At 37.5% G+C, this 16,358-nt stretch overlaps 1 protein-coding gene across 1 annotated transcript in view; it reads right to left on the bottom strand.

The window, feature by feature from the left end:
- The window catches only part of LOC145671441 (transient receptor potential cation channel subfamily A member 1-like), a 36,652-nt gene that overhangs the window by 4,594 nt on the left and 15,700 nt on the right, over positions 1-16,358 (bottom strand). Inside the window, exons 2-3 of the mRNA XM_081740630.1 lie at positions 9,673-10,303; positions 6,788-6,966 (exon numbers count right to left, since the gene is read on the bottom strand). Of these exons, the coding sequence (XP_081596756.1) occupies positions 6,788-6,966; positions 9,673-10,303 (810 nt within the window). The remainder of the gene's footprint in view (positions 1-6,787; positions 6,967-9,672; positions 10,304-16,358) is intronic.

The following is a 16,358-nucleotide window of genomic DNA, read 5'->3' on the forward strand; positions in this document are numbered from 1 at the left end:
CAAACTTTTTTGACCACGAACATATAAACCTTGCATTTTAATATAAAGATTAGTCAGGTGATATGTATATAAGGGATTTCACAATATAATTTATATATACAATTTCCATAGATTCAAACAGTATTATCTATAATTAATAATATATTCCAGACTGATGGGTAAATACAGGGTGCGGCACGTAAAACCGGCAGCACGCTCGGTTATCGAAAACAGCATTATCATACACTCACCCGACTTTACAAATGCATCTGCAGGTCACGTGTCTCGACCCCAGCTCGACACGCCATCTCTTGGTAGGAAGCTGAAAATATTTGTTGCCAAAAACGCAATTACGACGGGCCGGTTTTACGTGCCGCACCCTGTACAAACTTATGCCCGACAATCAACACAAATCATAATGTCATTTAGAATAGTTTGACGTTGCCTCTAATCTTTTCCTTCACCAGGTTGGATAAAGTATCTCCATGCTGTATTAATAAAACAAAACTAACCAAAACACTAAATATATAGTTAATAAAACTTGTGTATCAGTTTCAACATTGCCTTCATCATATAGGTCATGAAAGATTAATAAAAAATACCAATTTAAATATAAATAGAAAGTGAAAGGAAGTTACTCCCACTTTTCTCAGAGGTGGTTGAATTGACCCTTACTTTTTTACATACATCTGTACAAAACGTACATTTTTAATCAGATGCTTGTTATATGCAAAACATAAATTTGTAATTGGGTGAGTAGTTGTATGCACATCTGTTCTAAATTTGGACACTTGCCCATATCGATGTTATTTAGTTCTTTCCTTTTGAATATTTCTGTTCTATTTTGTCCAACATTGCATTTTACAACTCATGATAATAACTCTTCGCCTAATCACTGCGAAATTAAAATAGCGCTAATTTTACATTAATCATCTTCAAATATATAGAAGAAAATCGAAATGTGGAACAAGAACACGCTAGACAATATTATTTTGCATGAGGTACCGTTATCACGAGTCACCTAGTAGCTTTCCGTTTGCAGCCATTTAGAAACGCGAAAATAAATGCCGATTTTCTAAACGACTGGAAATCGAAAGTAGATAAGTGAGTCGTGATAACGGTATCTCATGTAAAATTATATTATCTAGGCCGCTCTTGTTCCACATTTCGAGTATCTTTTATCTATTTGAAGATATCACATAATTACTGTAAAATTAGCGATATCTTAATTTCGCTCTGATGGGGTCTCTTAAATAATAAGTAAAAACTTGTGATTCTTATCGAAACGTTGGATTGCGAGCGGAGCAAGCAAGAAAATTTTTACGAAATCCATTTCTTTGGAAATCGACAACAATATTGAGTTAACAGGGCGCAATAACTTTACGAGGTCCCGCATCGTTTACTCTTTTCCAGTACTTTTTTTTATTTTTTCTTGCTCATTCGGCACCCTCTTGCTATCAGCGCCCGAGGCGATGGCTCCGCTCGTCATCCGTAGCTATTGTGCTGCCAAAATGTCTTGAGCCGTGGCCAAAATGTGAACTAAAGCTCACACCCTCACACACCCACGCGTTGAGCCAATAAGGGTTCAGCTGTTGCTAAGCGAGAGAAAGCGAGTGGAATTTCCTCAGTCGTTAGCAGCGCTTGCAACGGAAGACTAGGGATCAAGTCAATGTGGCATTAGAATACAGATCTGTATCACGGCACCCCTTTTATCATATCCTCTTTCCAGTAAAACCCATAAGAATTACTGAACTTTACTAAGCTTTTCTATTGTTGTTGCTTATCGCTTATGAAGCCTACTGAGTTGAGTTGATTTTGAGTTTAGCGTCCCTTTTCAGCAGCGAGGCTATATGAGACGTGGACCTACTGATTAACGTGAAATCCGAACCACATGAGCTCCCGCTGGGAATCGAACCCGGGTCTCCCACGCCACACCTACGAGGAGTATGCATCTGACCAGTAACGGTGATTCTGTTTGTTTACGTCGCCTTGCACATAAAAGTTAGCTTCGTCACTGAACAACACCTGTCGTATGAAGTTTGGATTGCTGTCGCATTAATACAGAGCTCATTCTGCAAACTGTAACCGCCAATCAGGGTCATCCTCCAAGAGATCATGTTGCAAATATAACTTGTACGGGTGCCATTGGTGTGTGTATGCAACACACGCAGATTTGAACGCTGAACGCTGACTGACACCGGATATTGCTGATAATTGGCGCGTACTGGGATGTGGACGTTTTACAACCGATGTCACAATTGCTGTTGCAGTCTCCTCGTCGGTGTCTGTTCTTGAACGTACACTGCGTGGCTTGTTCACTACAGAATCTGCTGCACGAAATTTGTCCAATAACTTGGAAATTGTCAATGTGTAATGCCATTTCTCTTAGGCTTCTGGGCATTAAAGTCAGCAGCAATCACTCTGGTACTTCGTCCACCACTCATTATAGTCTGGAGGATCCGTACCAAAATCTCAAAGAATCGTGCAATTTATGATACAAGCGTCAAATTCTACACGCGGTTTATAGACATCATAAGAAACAATTCTAGGGGTGGATCCAAAAAATATCACGTGATTTCGTCGAGATAGCCGCCATATTAAAAATGGCCGCTCAGTACATATAAAATTCATTTAATTGTATTGTTTAACATGTTAATGCATTTTAATTTTTAAATTATAATCTATTTTTCACTTTTATGCTTTTGATAAAGGTCATTTGATACTTGGCCTGGTAAAATGTTGAATTTAAATGTTGAATTTAAATGTTTAATTTTGATTGATTTATTTATTTTTATTAGTTGTTTTACGGTTATTTTGCCTGCTACTTCTTTCGTCTTTCAATGTAACTCAAATTTTGTTTTCGATTTATTTCCGAACTGAACTGCAGCTAAAATGAAACGAAATTTCAAACTAATAGACAATACTGAGGTTTCCAAACCACGTGATGAAATCACAAACTGGGATCTTTGTCTTTTTTTTTGCCAAGAAGTAACAAAGGAGAGGCTGACCTGCCCTGGTGATTTTGCTGGTAAATCATCAAATGATGCTGCTGGCTATTCAACTATAGCGGAAAATTTAGTAAAATTTTAAGAAATAGAGTCACTACCTTCAGGGTTTAAAATAAGAAGGCTGGATGGACAAGGTATTAAGCAAACATTTATGGATAAAAAGGCAAAATATCATAAAAGCTGTTCTTTGAAATTCAATAAAACTAAATTGAACAGGGCAATTGAAAGAAGAAAAGAAGAAGAAAAGTGGAAGTCAAGATAAGTCAGACATATCTGCATCAAGTGAGAAAAATACCAGATCAAAGGACTCACTTTCAGTCAGTCAAGGTGGGTGTACATTGTGCTTCTTTTGTGACGAAACAGTGGATGAGAAATCACAGTCATTTCGAAAATCACGAACACTTAAAATTGATAAACGTGTGAGATCATGTGCGTTTACTCTTCAAGACCACAAATTAATTGCAAAGCTAAGTGCTGGTGATATGTTTGCTCAAGATGCAGTGTATTATGCAACATGTCTTGTAGCCCTATATAATCGGGAAGGAGATTTAAAATTAAGATCAGAAGATCATACATATGAAAAAAAACGCATTAGCAGAACTTTTAATGTACATTGAAAGTATTCTTGATGACTACGAAATTTCCTCTGTGCTGCAGTTGAGCCATCTCAAGAAACTCTATTGTCAGAGAATGTAGCAACTGGGTGGTGACCCAAGTACAGTGCATTCAACGCGGCTAAAAGAGAAAATACTTAGTCATTTTCCAGAACTTGAATCCCATGGCTCTGGTCGATAAGTTTTGCTTGTGAGAAACAGTGATATAGGAAAAAGCCTCAAGAAAGCCTGTTCTCATTATTCTGAGTTAGATGCCACTGTTTTATCTCATACTGCAAACATAGTAAGACGAGATATTTTTAACATCCCCAGTTTCAATTTAAAGAGTCATTTGAGAATAAGTGCCAACGAAACAGTGTACCAACGACATTGTTAACTCTTATTGGAATGATATTATATGGTCCTAACATTGAAAACAAAGCGGATTATATGTCCCAAGTTTGTCTCTCTCTTTCACAGCTTTTGTCCTTTAATTGTTTTAAAAAACGTAGAAAAGTTTCACAGCATTTAGTCCATTCTCCAAATAGCGAAATAGGTCTCAGGGCCAGAAACAACAAGGGTAGTGGAGGAATTCTTAAAAATTATTAGCCTGTCAAGTTCCTCAGATTCAACTATTCATCATGAACAAGTGTCATCAAATCAGATTCGATTTATCAAGGATGTTAGAAACCTGGCGGAAACAATAAAAGAAATGGGAGATCCTTTTCTGGACAGTCAACAAGATTTAGTTACCTTGGATTCACGTGTGATTGCTGACGAAAATGTTACAAAATCATATAGAAACATGGAAGCACTTGGAAGAGAACAGAGCACACAATTCTTCATTGATCGTCTATTAAACTGTGAAGTTAATATAAATGAAACTCTGACAAAGAATAAATTTCCGCTTTTCAGTTCTCCAATTAGGTCGAAATGTACAATCACCCAACAAATTGTAGCCGTCAAACAAGACCGCAATCTTTTCCTTAGAATGTACATAGGATGTCAATGCGAGATAGCGACCTTTATCAGTTTTTCAGTCATGAGCATCAATCATTTCCTCCGTCACTGGCAGAGTGCAATGGAAGCATTCGGTATGGAGGTAAATCAGACATAGTACCCTGCCTGGAAAAAGTTATTTCTTGCAGTGAAGAAGATAGTGACGAACCTCATCAAGCTGGACCTGATGTTGAAATGATTATTCTTGATGGTGCAGTCATTGTGCACTTTCTGACACACGAAGCTACAGATTCGTTTGCTGACTATGCCGGAAAGTTCATAAACATGATTAGAAATCGATTTAAAGGGCAAGTGAAACGTGTTGACGTAGTGTTTGATACCTATAAACCAGATAGCTTGAAGAGTTGTGTTCGTGAGAAGAGAGGAACAGGCATTCGAAGAAAAGTTGAAGCGGATAAAAAGGTGCCTAAAAACTGGAAGGACTTTCTTAAAATTGATGAAAACAAAACAGAATTTTTTCTTTTATTGGCAAAATTGGTAAGTTTAGCAGAATATCCAGGAAAAGTTGTTGTCACTCAAGGAAACAGTGCCGTTAGTTCACAACCTGCGGATTTAAGTCGAATAGTACCATATTCTCAAGATGAAGCAGACAAAAATATTTTTACATGCAGCAGATGTTATAATAGAAGGGTATCGAAATATACAAGTTTGTACGGTTGACTCAGATGTGGTTGTGTTGGCATTCAACCATGCAGATAAGTTGGAATGTGATTGTTTGTGGGTATTGTATGGATCAGGAAAACATATGCGTTATATCAATGCTACAGCAATATCAAAGGCACTGGGAAGTGAGAAAAGCTATGCAATATTTGCTTTTCATGCTTTGACGGGAAGTGACACTACATCTAACTTTGAGGATAAAGGTAAAATATTAGCTTGGACAGCGTGGAAAGCTTATGATGAGGTTACCTCGGCATTTCAAGCATTATCAAGCGCTCCAGATGTAGAAGCCGTGAAGACAGTGTTTCCAATTGTTGAAAAATTTTGTTGTATCGCTATATGACCGTTGCAGCATAGAAAAGGACATAAATGTAGTGAGGCAAAAGATGTTTACACGAAACAATCGTGAGCTTGAGCTTATACCTCCAACTCAAGATGCTTTGCTACAGCATTTACTTCGAACAGCTTATCAAGCAGGACAGATTTGGGGAAGATCACTTGAAAAAGAACCTGAACTTCCATCTCCGAGTATTTACGGATGGACACAAACCGAGGAAGAAAGATGGATACCTCGTTGGATAATAACTCCACTAGTCAGTGAGTCTTCAAGAGAGATATTGAAATGTAATTGTTCCAAAGTGTGTTCTGGAAAGTGTAGCTGTTTCAAAGCTGACTTACCATGTACAGCTCTTTGTAGATGTGAACGCTGAATATAGGTACACGAAGAAAGACTGTAAATTCCAATTTTACTGTCCTTCATGTTTTAACATGAAGTAAAACTCTTAATTTTCTTGCTATGTGATATGTTTTATTGTACAGTTTTGGCATTGCAGAAATCTTATATTCAAACTTCAATTTCCACAAGCTTGACGTGTAAAGTTAGAAAGATAAACTTAAAATACTTAATAGTGCTATGAATTCCATTCTCCTAAATCAAGAACAGACCGTCTGATAGTATTTCTAAGCATATATTTGCAATTAGTGACCTCAAGAACATATATTTTGATACCCATCACTCTATAGTTATGGCATTATGTTAAATCTTGTCACATTGGGCGCCATGTTGAAAAATAACAAACTGAATAAACTAAATAACAAACTAAAATATACAAATGTGTAAATTGTTCATTATTTGGTCAATAGCAATTAAAACAATATTATCACTTGCACATAAAGAGAAAAATATAAGCTATTTTCAAGAAAAAACACCTTTACGAGATTAATTTTTCAATATGGCCGCCATTATGAGAAGAGCGTCAATTTCGATTGGCTCCATCCCTAATATTGTTGTTTACACATCAATTATTGTGTACTGTAAATTTCATACTTGTATCAAAAAGTGCACGATCATATGACCGATCCTCCAGACTATTAACACATTTCCTCCTGTGTAAGTGCCATAATGGATCACTTGCAACAATAAAGAAAATTGCAAGTGATCACCTCCTTGCAATTTTAAACTTTAACAGGTCATAACACCTTACTATAGCGCCCATCCCGGAATGTTAATGGATATGTTAAATTTACCTTTCAGCAGAGTGTTCATCCTGCATAATCTTATCACCAGTTACTTCCAATGGGGTAAGTCCTCTATCGTTTGCGACTTCTATGTTTGCACCTGCGTCTATGAGCCGTTGAACACATTCCAGATTCCCTCTCTGGCAAGCCACATGCAGTGGAGTATGACCCGTTTCAAATACTGGAAGCTGGAAAGAGAATTGTATTATCATTTTCATAAAACGAAAAGTAACAATAGCATTATCTATCATTGAAGTAGAAGTAATATTAACATATGTTACTTCTAAGTATGTAATCTGATGCTATGCATGTAATCTGTGTAAGTATGTAATTTCATGATACAAAACAATTGGTTAAAGTATGACTCTATCTAGTACTGAGTATTGTTGCAGGCGCTGGAGGCGTTATGACTGGTACAGTCTGTCTCAAAATTATTGATCTTAACTAGTTATTAAATACTTCATGATTTTTAAATTCTAAAATTTCGCGACACACCCTGTGGGACTGTGCGACACACCGGTTGGGAACCACTGGTTTAAGGAGTTTGGTTTAATAAAATTACCTTATATGCGAGGGTGATTCAGAAATGCCTCCTAGGTGACACCTTTATTTGAATTTGACAGATAGCACCGATACAGGTATCAGTGAAAAGCTTGCAATGTCAGCTACAAATGGTGTCCCCTTTACGGGCAACACACTTCCACCAATGCGAAGCAAGGTTTTTCATGCTGTCGGCGAAGAACTGTGGTGTGTGCTGGCGACATTATTGTCGAACTGCTGTCTCCACTTCCGCGTCACAACTGTATCTTTAGCCCTTAAGGTGATCCTTAAGTTTGGGGAAGAGCCAAAAGTCGCATGGTGCAAGATCCGGACTATACGCAGGATGAGGCAGAATGTCAACAACATTTTGCCACCAGATGGGACAACTTTGAATTTTTTGGCGGAGGACAGGACGTGTGGGAGGTTCTCCATCGACTGACACTTCGTTTCCGACTCCTAATGATGCATCCACGACTCGTCGCCCACGATGAATGTTCCTGGGTGCACAATCTTCCGCAATCAGAAATCAACCGGACGTCACCACTGGATGCAATGAATTGCTCGATTACTCTGGAAAGAGAAGAGATAGGAAGGTGAAACAAGTGACATTCTATAGCTTAAACATCACTGCATTAACAGTTAAGAATGTTTGTAGTACTATTGGCTAGTAGCGGGCTTGGAGACATTACTTTCTGAATCACCCTCGTATGTATTTACTCCATCACTGAAACTGGAAAAGGGAGGGGGGCGTGAAGAGTGATCAAGGATTGAGCAAGTTACTGTTTGAAATAAACCATGAAATTATGAATAAAGCAACATTTGCAATGATCATTTACAATTTAACTTTAGGAAACTTTACAGACGCTATGTGTTTGGTTACTAAACACTAAATGCTACTCTCTTCCTACGTTACCCATAACATTTCGTTGTAAAGCCTTTTTTAATCAATAGCATTGACTTTTTCTAAAAGATTGTCGCTGTTGTTGGAAGTATTGAAAAATATAAAAGCTACATTTAAAATAATTTACAAATAATTGATTTATACGGAGCCAAGAATGTATATTATAGGGAGCTAGCTTGTTTACCAGCGGGGACTGAGGTAAAGGGGGAAAACTTTCAACAATTGTTCTGCCTTGCTCTTGCAATACTCCCTTACCCTCCTTCTATATGTCAGCGTTGCCAGGGTTAAAAAATTATCATATGAATGTCATACTGAAGAGAGTGTGAGTTGGTTATTTGTTGTGTGCTGTTGTGGTTGCGGTTTTGGTGCTTATTATTCATTTGACAATGGCTTCACAGCGTAAGAGAGGGCAAACTATACAGAGCGAAGCTAGAGAAGTAATAAGGAAGGCCAAAGTACAGTGCGACGAAGAAGCGAGGGAGAGAAAAACTGAAGCATTTGTTATCACAGCCTAATTTGCGTGTTCCACGTATACAGGGATCTTCGATATGGATTCCAAAAATGCATAAACTCTTTGAATTATGAATATTAGTATTAGCTGAATTTTTTGACAACGCACTGGCAACCCTGCCCAGGACCGTCGAGTGACCGTTTCTTGGTGACGGGGTGGGGCACCTGTCAATCAACTCTGAATTCCTCAGCCTCGCATTAAAGCCAGCTCCCTAACCACGCTTTTTTTTTTTTAAGAATTATTTAACTTACAAATACTGTGTTACGAATCTTGTAACAAAGAAGCGTTCAATTAAATGCTGTATACTCACAAAATAACTGTCGAGTTTTAACAACTACAGTTTCATTAAGAAAAAAATGTTTAAAAAATAATACTGCACTACAATGGTATCCAGAAGTCTTGCTAGAAATAATGGGAGATTATGGTTATTATATTCATATGGTTATTATGGTTATTATATTCACTGCGGTCACTAACCGTCTGACGCTGTGCACGCCCCTTATATACGCTGTCAGGCCTAATAAGATGGTCTCGTGGTGACAACACTAGTGCACTCTGGTGGCCGTTCTAGCCGTCAAAGATCATTGCAAGTCTAATCATTTACATACCCTCCGATGGTGCGCATGTGTACGAAATTACGTTGATATTGGACCATTCCTTTCAAATACTTAACTTCTTTTTGTAAGTTGGTGTATTATTATTATTATTGAACATTTTAAATTCAATGCTGCATCTGAAATTGCAGGACTCAGACAAAAAAATAAAAAAAAAATAACGACCTGGGAGGAGGAAGCATGAAATAGCAAGGTTTAGGGAGGGGGCGCCAGGTAAACAAGATTGAGAAGCACTACTCTAGTAAGTTAGATATGGAAATGCGTGAAATTAAAGTTTCAAGATTTGATTAAAACAACAGAGAAGTAACAAAAGTAAAAATGAACTTACCTTTCGTCCTAGACTGTTATGGTTATGGTCACAGGAATCTTTGCATTCCTCTGGGTAGATGTTAATACTATCTGGTGTTTGTGTGCGTTGGTTTGCATTACATCCATGGTTAAGTAACAATTCTACACATGTATCATTCCCCGACCAAGCAGCAAGGTGTAGAGCTGTTCTTCCGTTAGTATCTGCAATGCTGGCTTCAGCTCCACAAGCAAGTAAAGTACTGATCATTTCATGTCTTCCAAAAAGAGCAGCCACTTGCAGAACGGACACTTTCAGTGGCCAACATGTAGCATTAACAGTGGCTCCGATTGTTAAGCATTTGTTGAAGAGGGGGACATTTCCTGTTTCTGCTGAATATAATAGTTGACTATTAAGCCTCGCTTGTCTACGCTTAAGATTTCTTTTATGTCCGTAAGAGGCGCTGATGTTAAATAATGATACATCCGATTGTTTGCGAGAGTTCTTCCTTTCTGGACTCGTTGGGGCTGAATGATGGTTGAAGCCAGGTGTCGAAGGTAAGCTGTTCGAGTCAACTTGCGTACCATCTCCTTCTTCAGTTATTGGTAAAAGGCTATACTTTGCGTAAAGTTCTACCATTTGTCTGATGTCGTCAACGAGTTTTACACAGTTGCTGAAATAAATAACGTAATTTCATTATGTAGTTTCTACACACAGAAGTGATAAATATTTTTAAAATTCTATACTATATGAGTCTCGAGTGCCATTTCCGTGCGTATTACGTATTGCACGTGGTTGAGATTTCTTAACAAACTTTAGATCAAAGTTTCATATAGCCTTCAACTTGCTTGTGTTTATATGGTTTGCATGTGCCTTTGATTGTACAGATCCCGTTCGATTTCCGGTGGAAACTCAACTGTGTGGTATGGATCCCACAATAAACTATAGAGGATCTCGTCTCTCCAAGTTACTCATCCTTGATAGAGAAAAATGGTGTTAAATCAATAGAACGTACTTCACAAGCAAAATTAAAATAGATCTAAGTCATCTATACCAAAGAGAATTTTATTCAGATTATTAGGAAGTTACTGATAAAAGAGCCTATGTGTTATATGAGACAGGTATCCACATTATTGACCGTACGTACTCTCTTGTTAACACGAGCAAGTGTCAAGTTCATGCAATCACCCAGAAGGAAACAAACGAACTACGAATCTCGGACATGTATATTATACACTGTTTCTTACAGATAAGCTACTCAAGATGTATTAATGATAAACTTGATGCACGATACCTTATCAAGTTCCTGCATCTCTAGGGAAAATCAGCAAAGCAAATTCACAAGAAGAGCAAAGCAGTTTGTGAGCATGAAAGACCATCCTATGGGATGGTATACAAGTGGAAATGGTAATTTCAAACTGGAAGCACGACCACTTCGGATAGCCTTAGATCTGGGAGACCATTTTTCACAAATGATGTCGTCATGACGTGGAAAGTAGATATCATACTGGAAGGCAAAAGGGTAAGGCTAGTTTTAGATGGAAACATTTGTCGTAGCAAAAATCGTATCATCCATATCCTACTGTGTAAAATAGCAAATGCTATAGTATTTCACATGCCATGGCATATCCTCTGGTATTTCTTGCCGATAGAACCTGCTCTATTTCGCAGCATTTTCCCCACCATTTCTGGTCCGATTGCAGCACCGTGGTGTTGGTGTGTTAAAAGGAAGCGAAAGATTTTGTGCCAAATATCCATGCTCTTGTTTTGTGAGGGAAATTGAATTGTATTAAAGAAAAATTAGTTGGAGTAGGGATGCTATTATTATGCTGATTAAAATATATGACGATCATCTGTGTTTATACAAAGAACTTTTCGAAGGCTGCATTATCCATACGCAGGAAGTTCTTGAATGCAATAGGATCCTTAGGCTTCAGTTCTTTCTCTACCACAGAAATAACTAAATACTATCATCCTTCCGCAACAACCAATTCTTTGCCCTCATACTTTTTTGTGGTTTTCGTTTTTTAATATAACCGGCGAGAATTGTTGTTACAACCACCATAGTTTTAGCTACTTCACGCTTTAGCTTCGGAGCCATAATTGCGCTATTCTCCAGTGATTTGTTTGCTACGTCATGACAAGATGCTTATCAAAATGCTACCGTGTAAAAGCACCATATACTTTCGATGCCATAGAATATTATACGAGATTTTTGGCAGCACATCTGCTACGATATATGCTTCCGCCTAAAACTAGCCTAACCATTGAAAGTGTAGCAGAAATAGGTATTAGTTATGGATCGTGTGAAATATAATTCATAACCAGCTGCATTTTCAAAAAGTGTCAGGTTGCTTACGAGAGGAAGCGTCAAGGAAAATGTTCGATCAGTGTGAGTTTTCTGCCAATTAGTCACAATAGATTAAAATTAGGTATAACTTTATAACCCAGAGACAAAGGAAATGAGCAAGCAGTGAAAACTTCTTTCCTGCCCCACCCCTAAAACGGCAAAGGTGCAAACGTCTGTCTCCAAAGTGATGCTGTATGTGTTCTTGGACTGTGAGGAAGTAATCATGACAGATTACCTGCCAGAGGACTAAATATCAACTAGTCAACAATATTATCATCTCCTAACTCGGTTAAGAGATGAAGACCAAACGTCGAGGAATGCTCAGCAAACGGCCGCTACTTTGGCACACATTCCAACAACTCATTCAGCAAATGTATCCATAGCGAAGGCAGGTAGGATATGAAATCTTACCTTATTCTCCATATTCACCGGACCTGGCATCAAGTGATTTTCTTTCTTTTTTCCAGAAATGAATTGTCCACTAATAAAGGGCTATTTTGATAACAGGGATTGTGTCACGAAATACAGTGACCTACACAGAGAATGATTGATGCCATCACGGCCTCAAAGGTATGTAAAATTGTTTCCTTCCAGATGATTGTGCCAATTTTTGATACCCCCCTTGTACTGAAGCTTTGAAACTGATAAATACAATAATTCTTAACGTAGAAGAAAACAATTCTTTGTGCGTTATCGAGAACCATATTCACAGTACGAGTAGTTAATTTATTCCAGCATAACGAAAGAAATGAAATGAAATCTTTAAGTTTTACGTCCCATGGTTATGCCGGTTAGGCTAAAGGAGACGATGATGATGAGAGATGAGTGAAATGGTGGAATAATGAAAATGGGAGGAAACGGGAGAACCCCGAGAAAACCAACGAGCACGGCATAACGAAAGAAAATCAAGAGACAATAAAGCACTTTATTCTCCAGTGTACAGCGAATAATAAAAAAAAAACTCCATTCAAATTCACACCAGGTCGAATATGATCATCAATTGGGTAATGCATCGACTCGTAACACCAATATTTTTTGGCTTTCTAGACCGAAGTTCGCTACATTTCAATTGAATGAGCCCCGTATTACTTTAAGATACTGGATCAACACCGAAAGCAACCGAAAATAGGACGTGGAGTCACCCTCGAAAGACTAGAGATATTCTGCGTTCTTCCATTGTTGGCAGATCGTGCCGCAAAATGAGAATATTGCTTACAATACGCTACTTTTTTTTTTCACTTGATACATTTTTTTTTTCTGTTTAGTACTGTCTATCAATTGTACCACTTCCACACTCTCCTCTTTTTCCTCTACCATACATAAAAAGACTCCTATGGAGAAAAATACCCTAGAAATAATATATATTTCTTAAGACATATCAAACATTATTCCCTCATTTTAACTTGTTAAGCATGGTTTGAGCCCAGCATGCCAATTCCAGAAGAACTGAAAATAATTTAAAGTGTTGCTGCTGCCCCATCATTTGAATAAAATGTATTACCCTAAGATGAAGCATAAATGCAATCTGGCCTCCATGCACGTACGCAGAAATTTATTCAGTGGTTGGTTCGAACCTTTTCGGTGAGACCAAATTCAATGCGAGAATAAATTATATTTCTATATTAAAATTTGTAAAATCACCCCTAAAATTACACTAAATTTATGGAAAGGTCGTCGGAATTTCGGGAGGTCTGGATTCCCAGCACCCTGTCTACTGCTAAGCTCTACTTCAGTAAAACTCCGATTTCATACTTTTCTAAGGGGAAATTTCCTATATTTCCCAGAGAAATCTAATTTTTCTGGGGCGCCCTGAATATTAATGCATGCCCTCCTAGGAAAAGTTTCAAACCGAAAGCGGTTAAGGTTGACCTCTGATCCCAGGAACATGAATCTGCTATAAACGTTATTTTTACTATTTATTTATCGTTATGTTACTCGCAATAGTCTTACACTATACTGAAATTACCCCTGTTTCAATCGTAATTGTTATTTCCAAATACTTCTTAGTTTCGAGATTTCTTTATTCTTAACTAAATAAGTATTCATCTAGGCCTATATTGCATTACTGCGCAAAAGTAGTTCTTTCAGCTCTTCAGTGTTGCAAAATCCTGACGTATACCAGGAAAACTATTACGCAAAAAACACAAATCAACTTGTGCTACGTTAGCACCAAAGAGCACAAATGGAACCAATTCGCTGTAGTGGAGTCCCGAAGGGGCAATATGTTATTATACGATGTTAGTTGGTCACCATAGGAGCCAGAAGAAAATTTTCTAGGGGGGCGGGATCTCCATGGTTGCTATATTATGCCTGGTATTTCATATAGGGATAGGTGGTTTACTATATTACATATACATTTTCATGAGCCAAGTGGGCCCCTTCTGCTCCCCAGTTCGGGCGTGCATGTTGGTCACTATCATTATTGCATCATATACTTCCTAGGTTAGCTACTAAGAGAATGGGTTTGAAACACTGACACATGCCCTATTGTCAGTTTACCTAATATAGTCTTACTTCGCTCCTTTATATGGCCCAAGATTAAACTTCATTTTTCTCTTTAATTAGTTACTGTACAGTAATGACCTTCGTAGCCATTTTTGGTTTGTCTGATGCTTGAATTTCGTATAATGCTCTCAATTTCCAAGTAAATTTATTAATTTTAGAGGAACCTTCTCAGTGGCGGATCGTACCAAAATGCTAAGGGTAGGCAAATTATAAAAAAAAGTATATAATCCGGTACACAATAAAACTAAATGTATTGTGTACTACTCGGCTATGTTAGAAGTCTAATATTACAAGACAGTGCCGTGCCGTAGAAAATCAGCGACCGGGGCGAGAGTATATGAGGTGCCCCAAACATACGACTGAGTGAGGTCGACAGACCAGCCGCTGAGCGTCACCATTGTTGGCGCGAACCGTACGAAAATTTTCAAAAATAAACCCTGCTTGTCCTTGATTTTGAGCACTTTTTATTACTTTTTCTTTACATTTTGTGCATTTCCCTAACATGAGTAACGTTATAGAACTACTTTCTAAACAGGAAGAGAATTTAAGTACGTAATTTTCCTCTCTCTATCTTTTCTTTCCTTATTTTCTTTTCTTTCGTCCCTCCGAATTTTGCACCCCCTTACTTCGACGTCCGGGGCCGTCACCTCGCTCCCCCCCTCCCCACGGCACGGCACTGTTACAAGAATAGATGATAAGTTTGTTTCAAGCCACCATTATTATGTAATGTTTTATGTAAACAAATCCGAATTCATAATTGTTTGTATTTACATTATTAGTTATTGAATCGATGGGTCTTTATAAAAGTCAATGTTAAATCCTATTTAGGCTTGTTGGTCTTTTTAAGGCCTTTGAAAGCGCGAAGTCTTGGGTTATCGCCCACCCCTTGCAATGCCACTGATAACAAATGCATCAAATAATAATAATAATAATAATAATAATAATAATAATAATAATAATAATAATAATAATAATAATAATAATAATAATAATATTATTATTATTATTATTATTATTATTATTATTATTATTATTATTATTATTATTATTATTATTATTATTATTATTATTATTATTATTATTTCTGAAATAATTATTTTTTCTGTTGTTTGTATGCCGAATCTTTAAACACTAATAACATGTATTATTTGTTTTCAATACTGCCCCTCCCTCGATTACTTTCTGGTTTTGTATCTAGCACGTTTAGATTCCTAACGATTTAAGCCGTTCGCAACTCTGTAAATGCACATGTAAGCAAGCGATCCTAGCGATTTCAGGAAAAGGAAGCCAGCACTGTGGCACTGTATCTGTTGGAGTAGGCAGAGTCTGCAAGAGCTGGCCAAAGCTTTATACGCATGCGCTGTGTATGCTTCGGAATATATGATGGATATTATGCTTATTCGTGGGCTAAAACTTGTATACACACTGAGAATATCTAGCAGAGTAGGCAAATTTAAGAGTGCACATTCGTCCAGGCCTTTGCGTGTATCATTAATTGCAAATTTAAACATTTCGAAGACTCTGTTTCAGGGAAATTTTATACAATGCTCTATAAATATTTTAAAGATTTAATTCATAAATTATTCAGGTAAACTAGGGTAGGCTTAGCCTATCCTGCCTACCCTCAGAAGCCGCGTCTGGACCTTCTGCGGATTTTAACCCCAAAAATCTTCAATCAATTATTACGTCACCCGAGAAGCTTTGAAAATTTATAGACGTACATATATGTGACAACATTGGTTTCATGTTGTGCGGGAAGCAGGAGGCTAAGGCAAGAAATTTACAGCAGCGACAGTTGAAACAGTTTACAAGAGTAACATGAAGTCAATTTTTCTTTAAGGAGTGAACTTTCTATGTTAATGCATACTGTCAA

The sequence above is a fragment of the Thermobia domestica genome, chromosome 15 (genome assembly GCF_964235325.1).
Source record: "Thermobia domestica chromosome 15, izTheDome1.hap1.1, whole genome shotgun sequence".
Lineage (NCBI taxonomy): Eukaryota > Metazoa > Arthropoda > Insecta > Zygentoma > Lepismatidae > Thermobia > Thermobia domestica.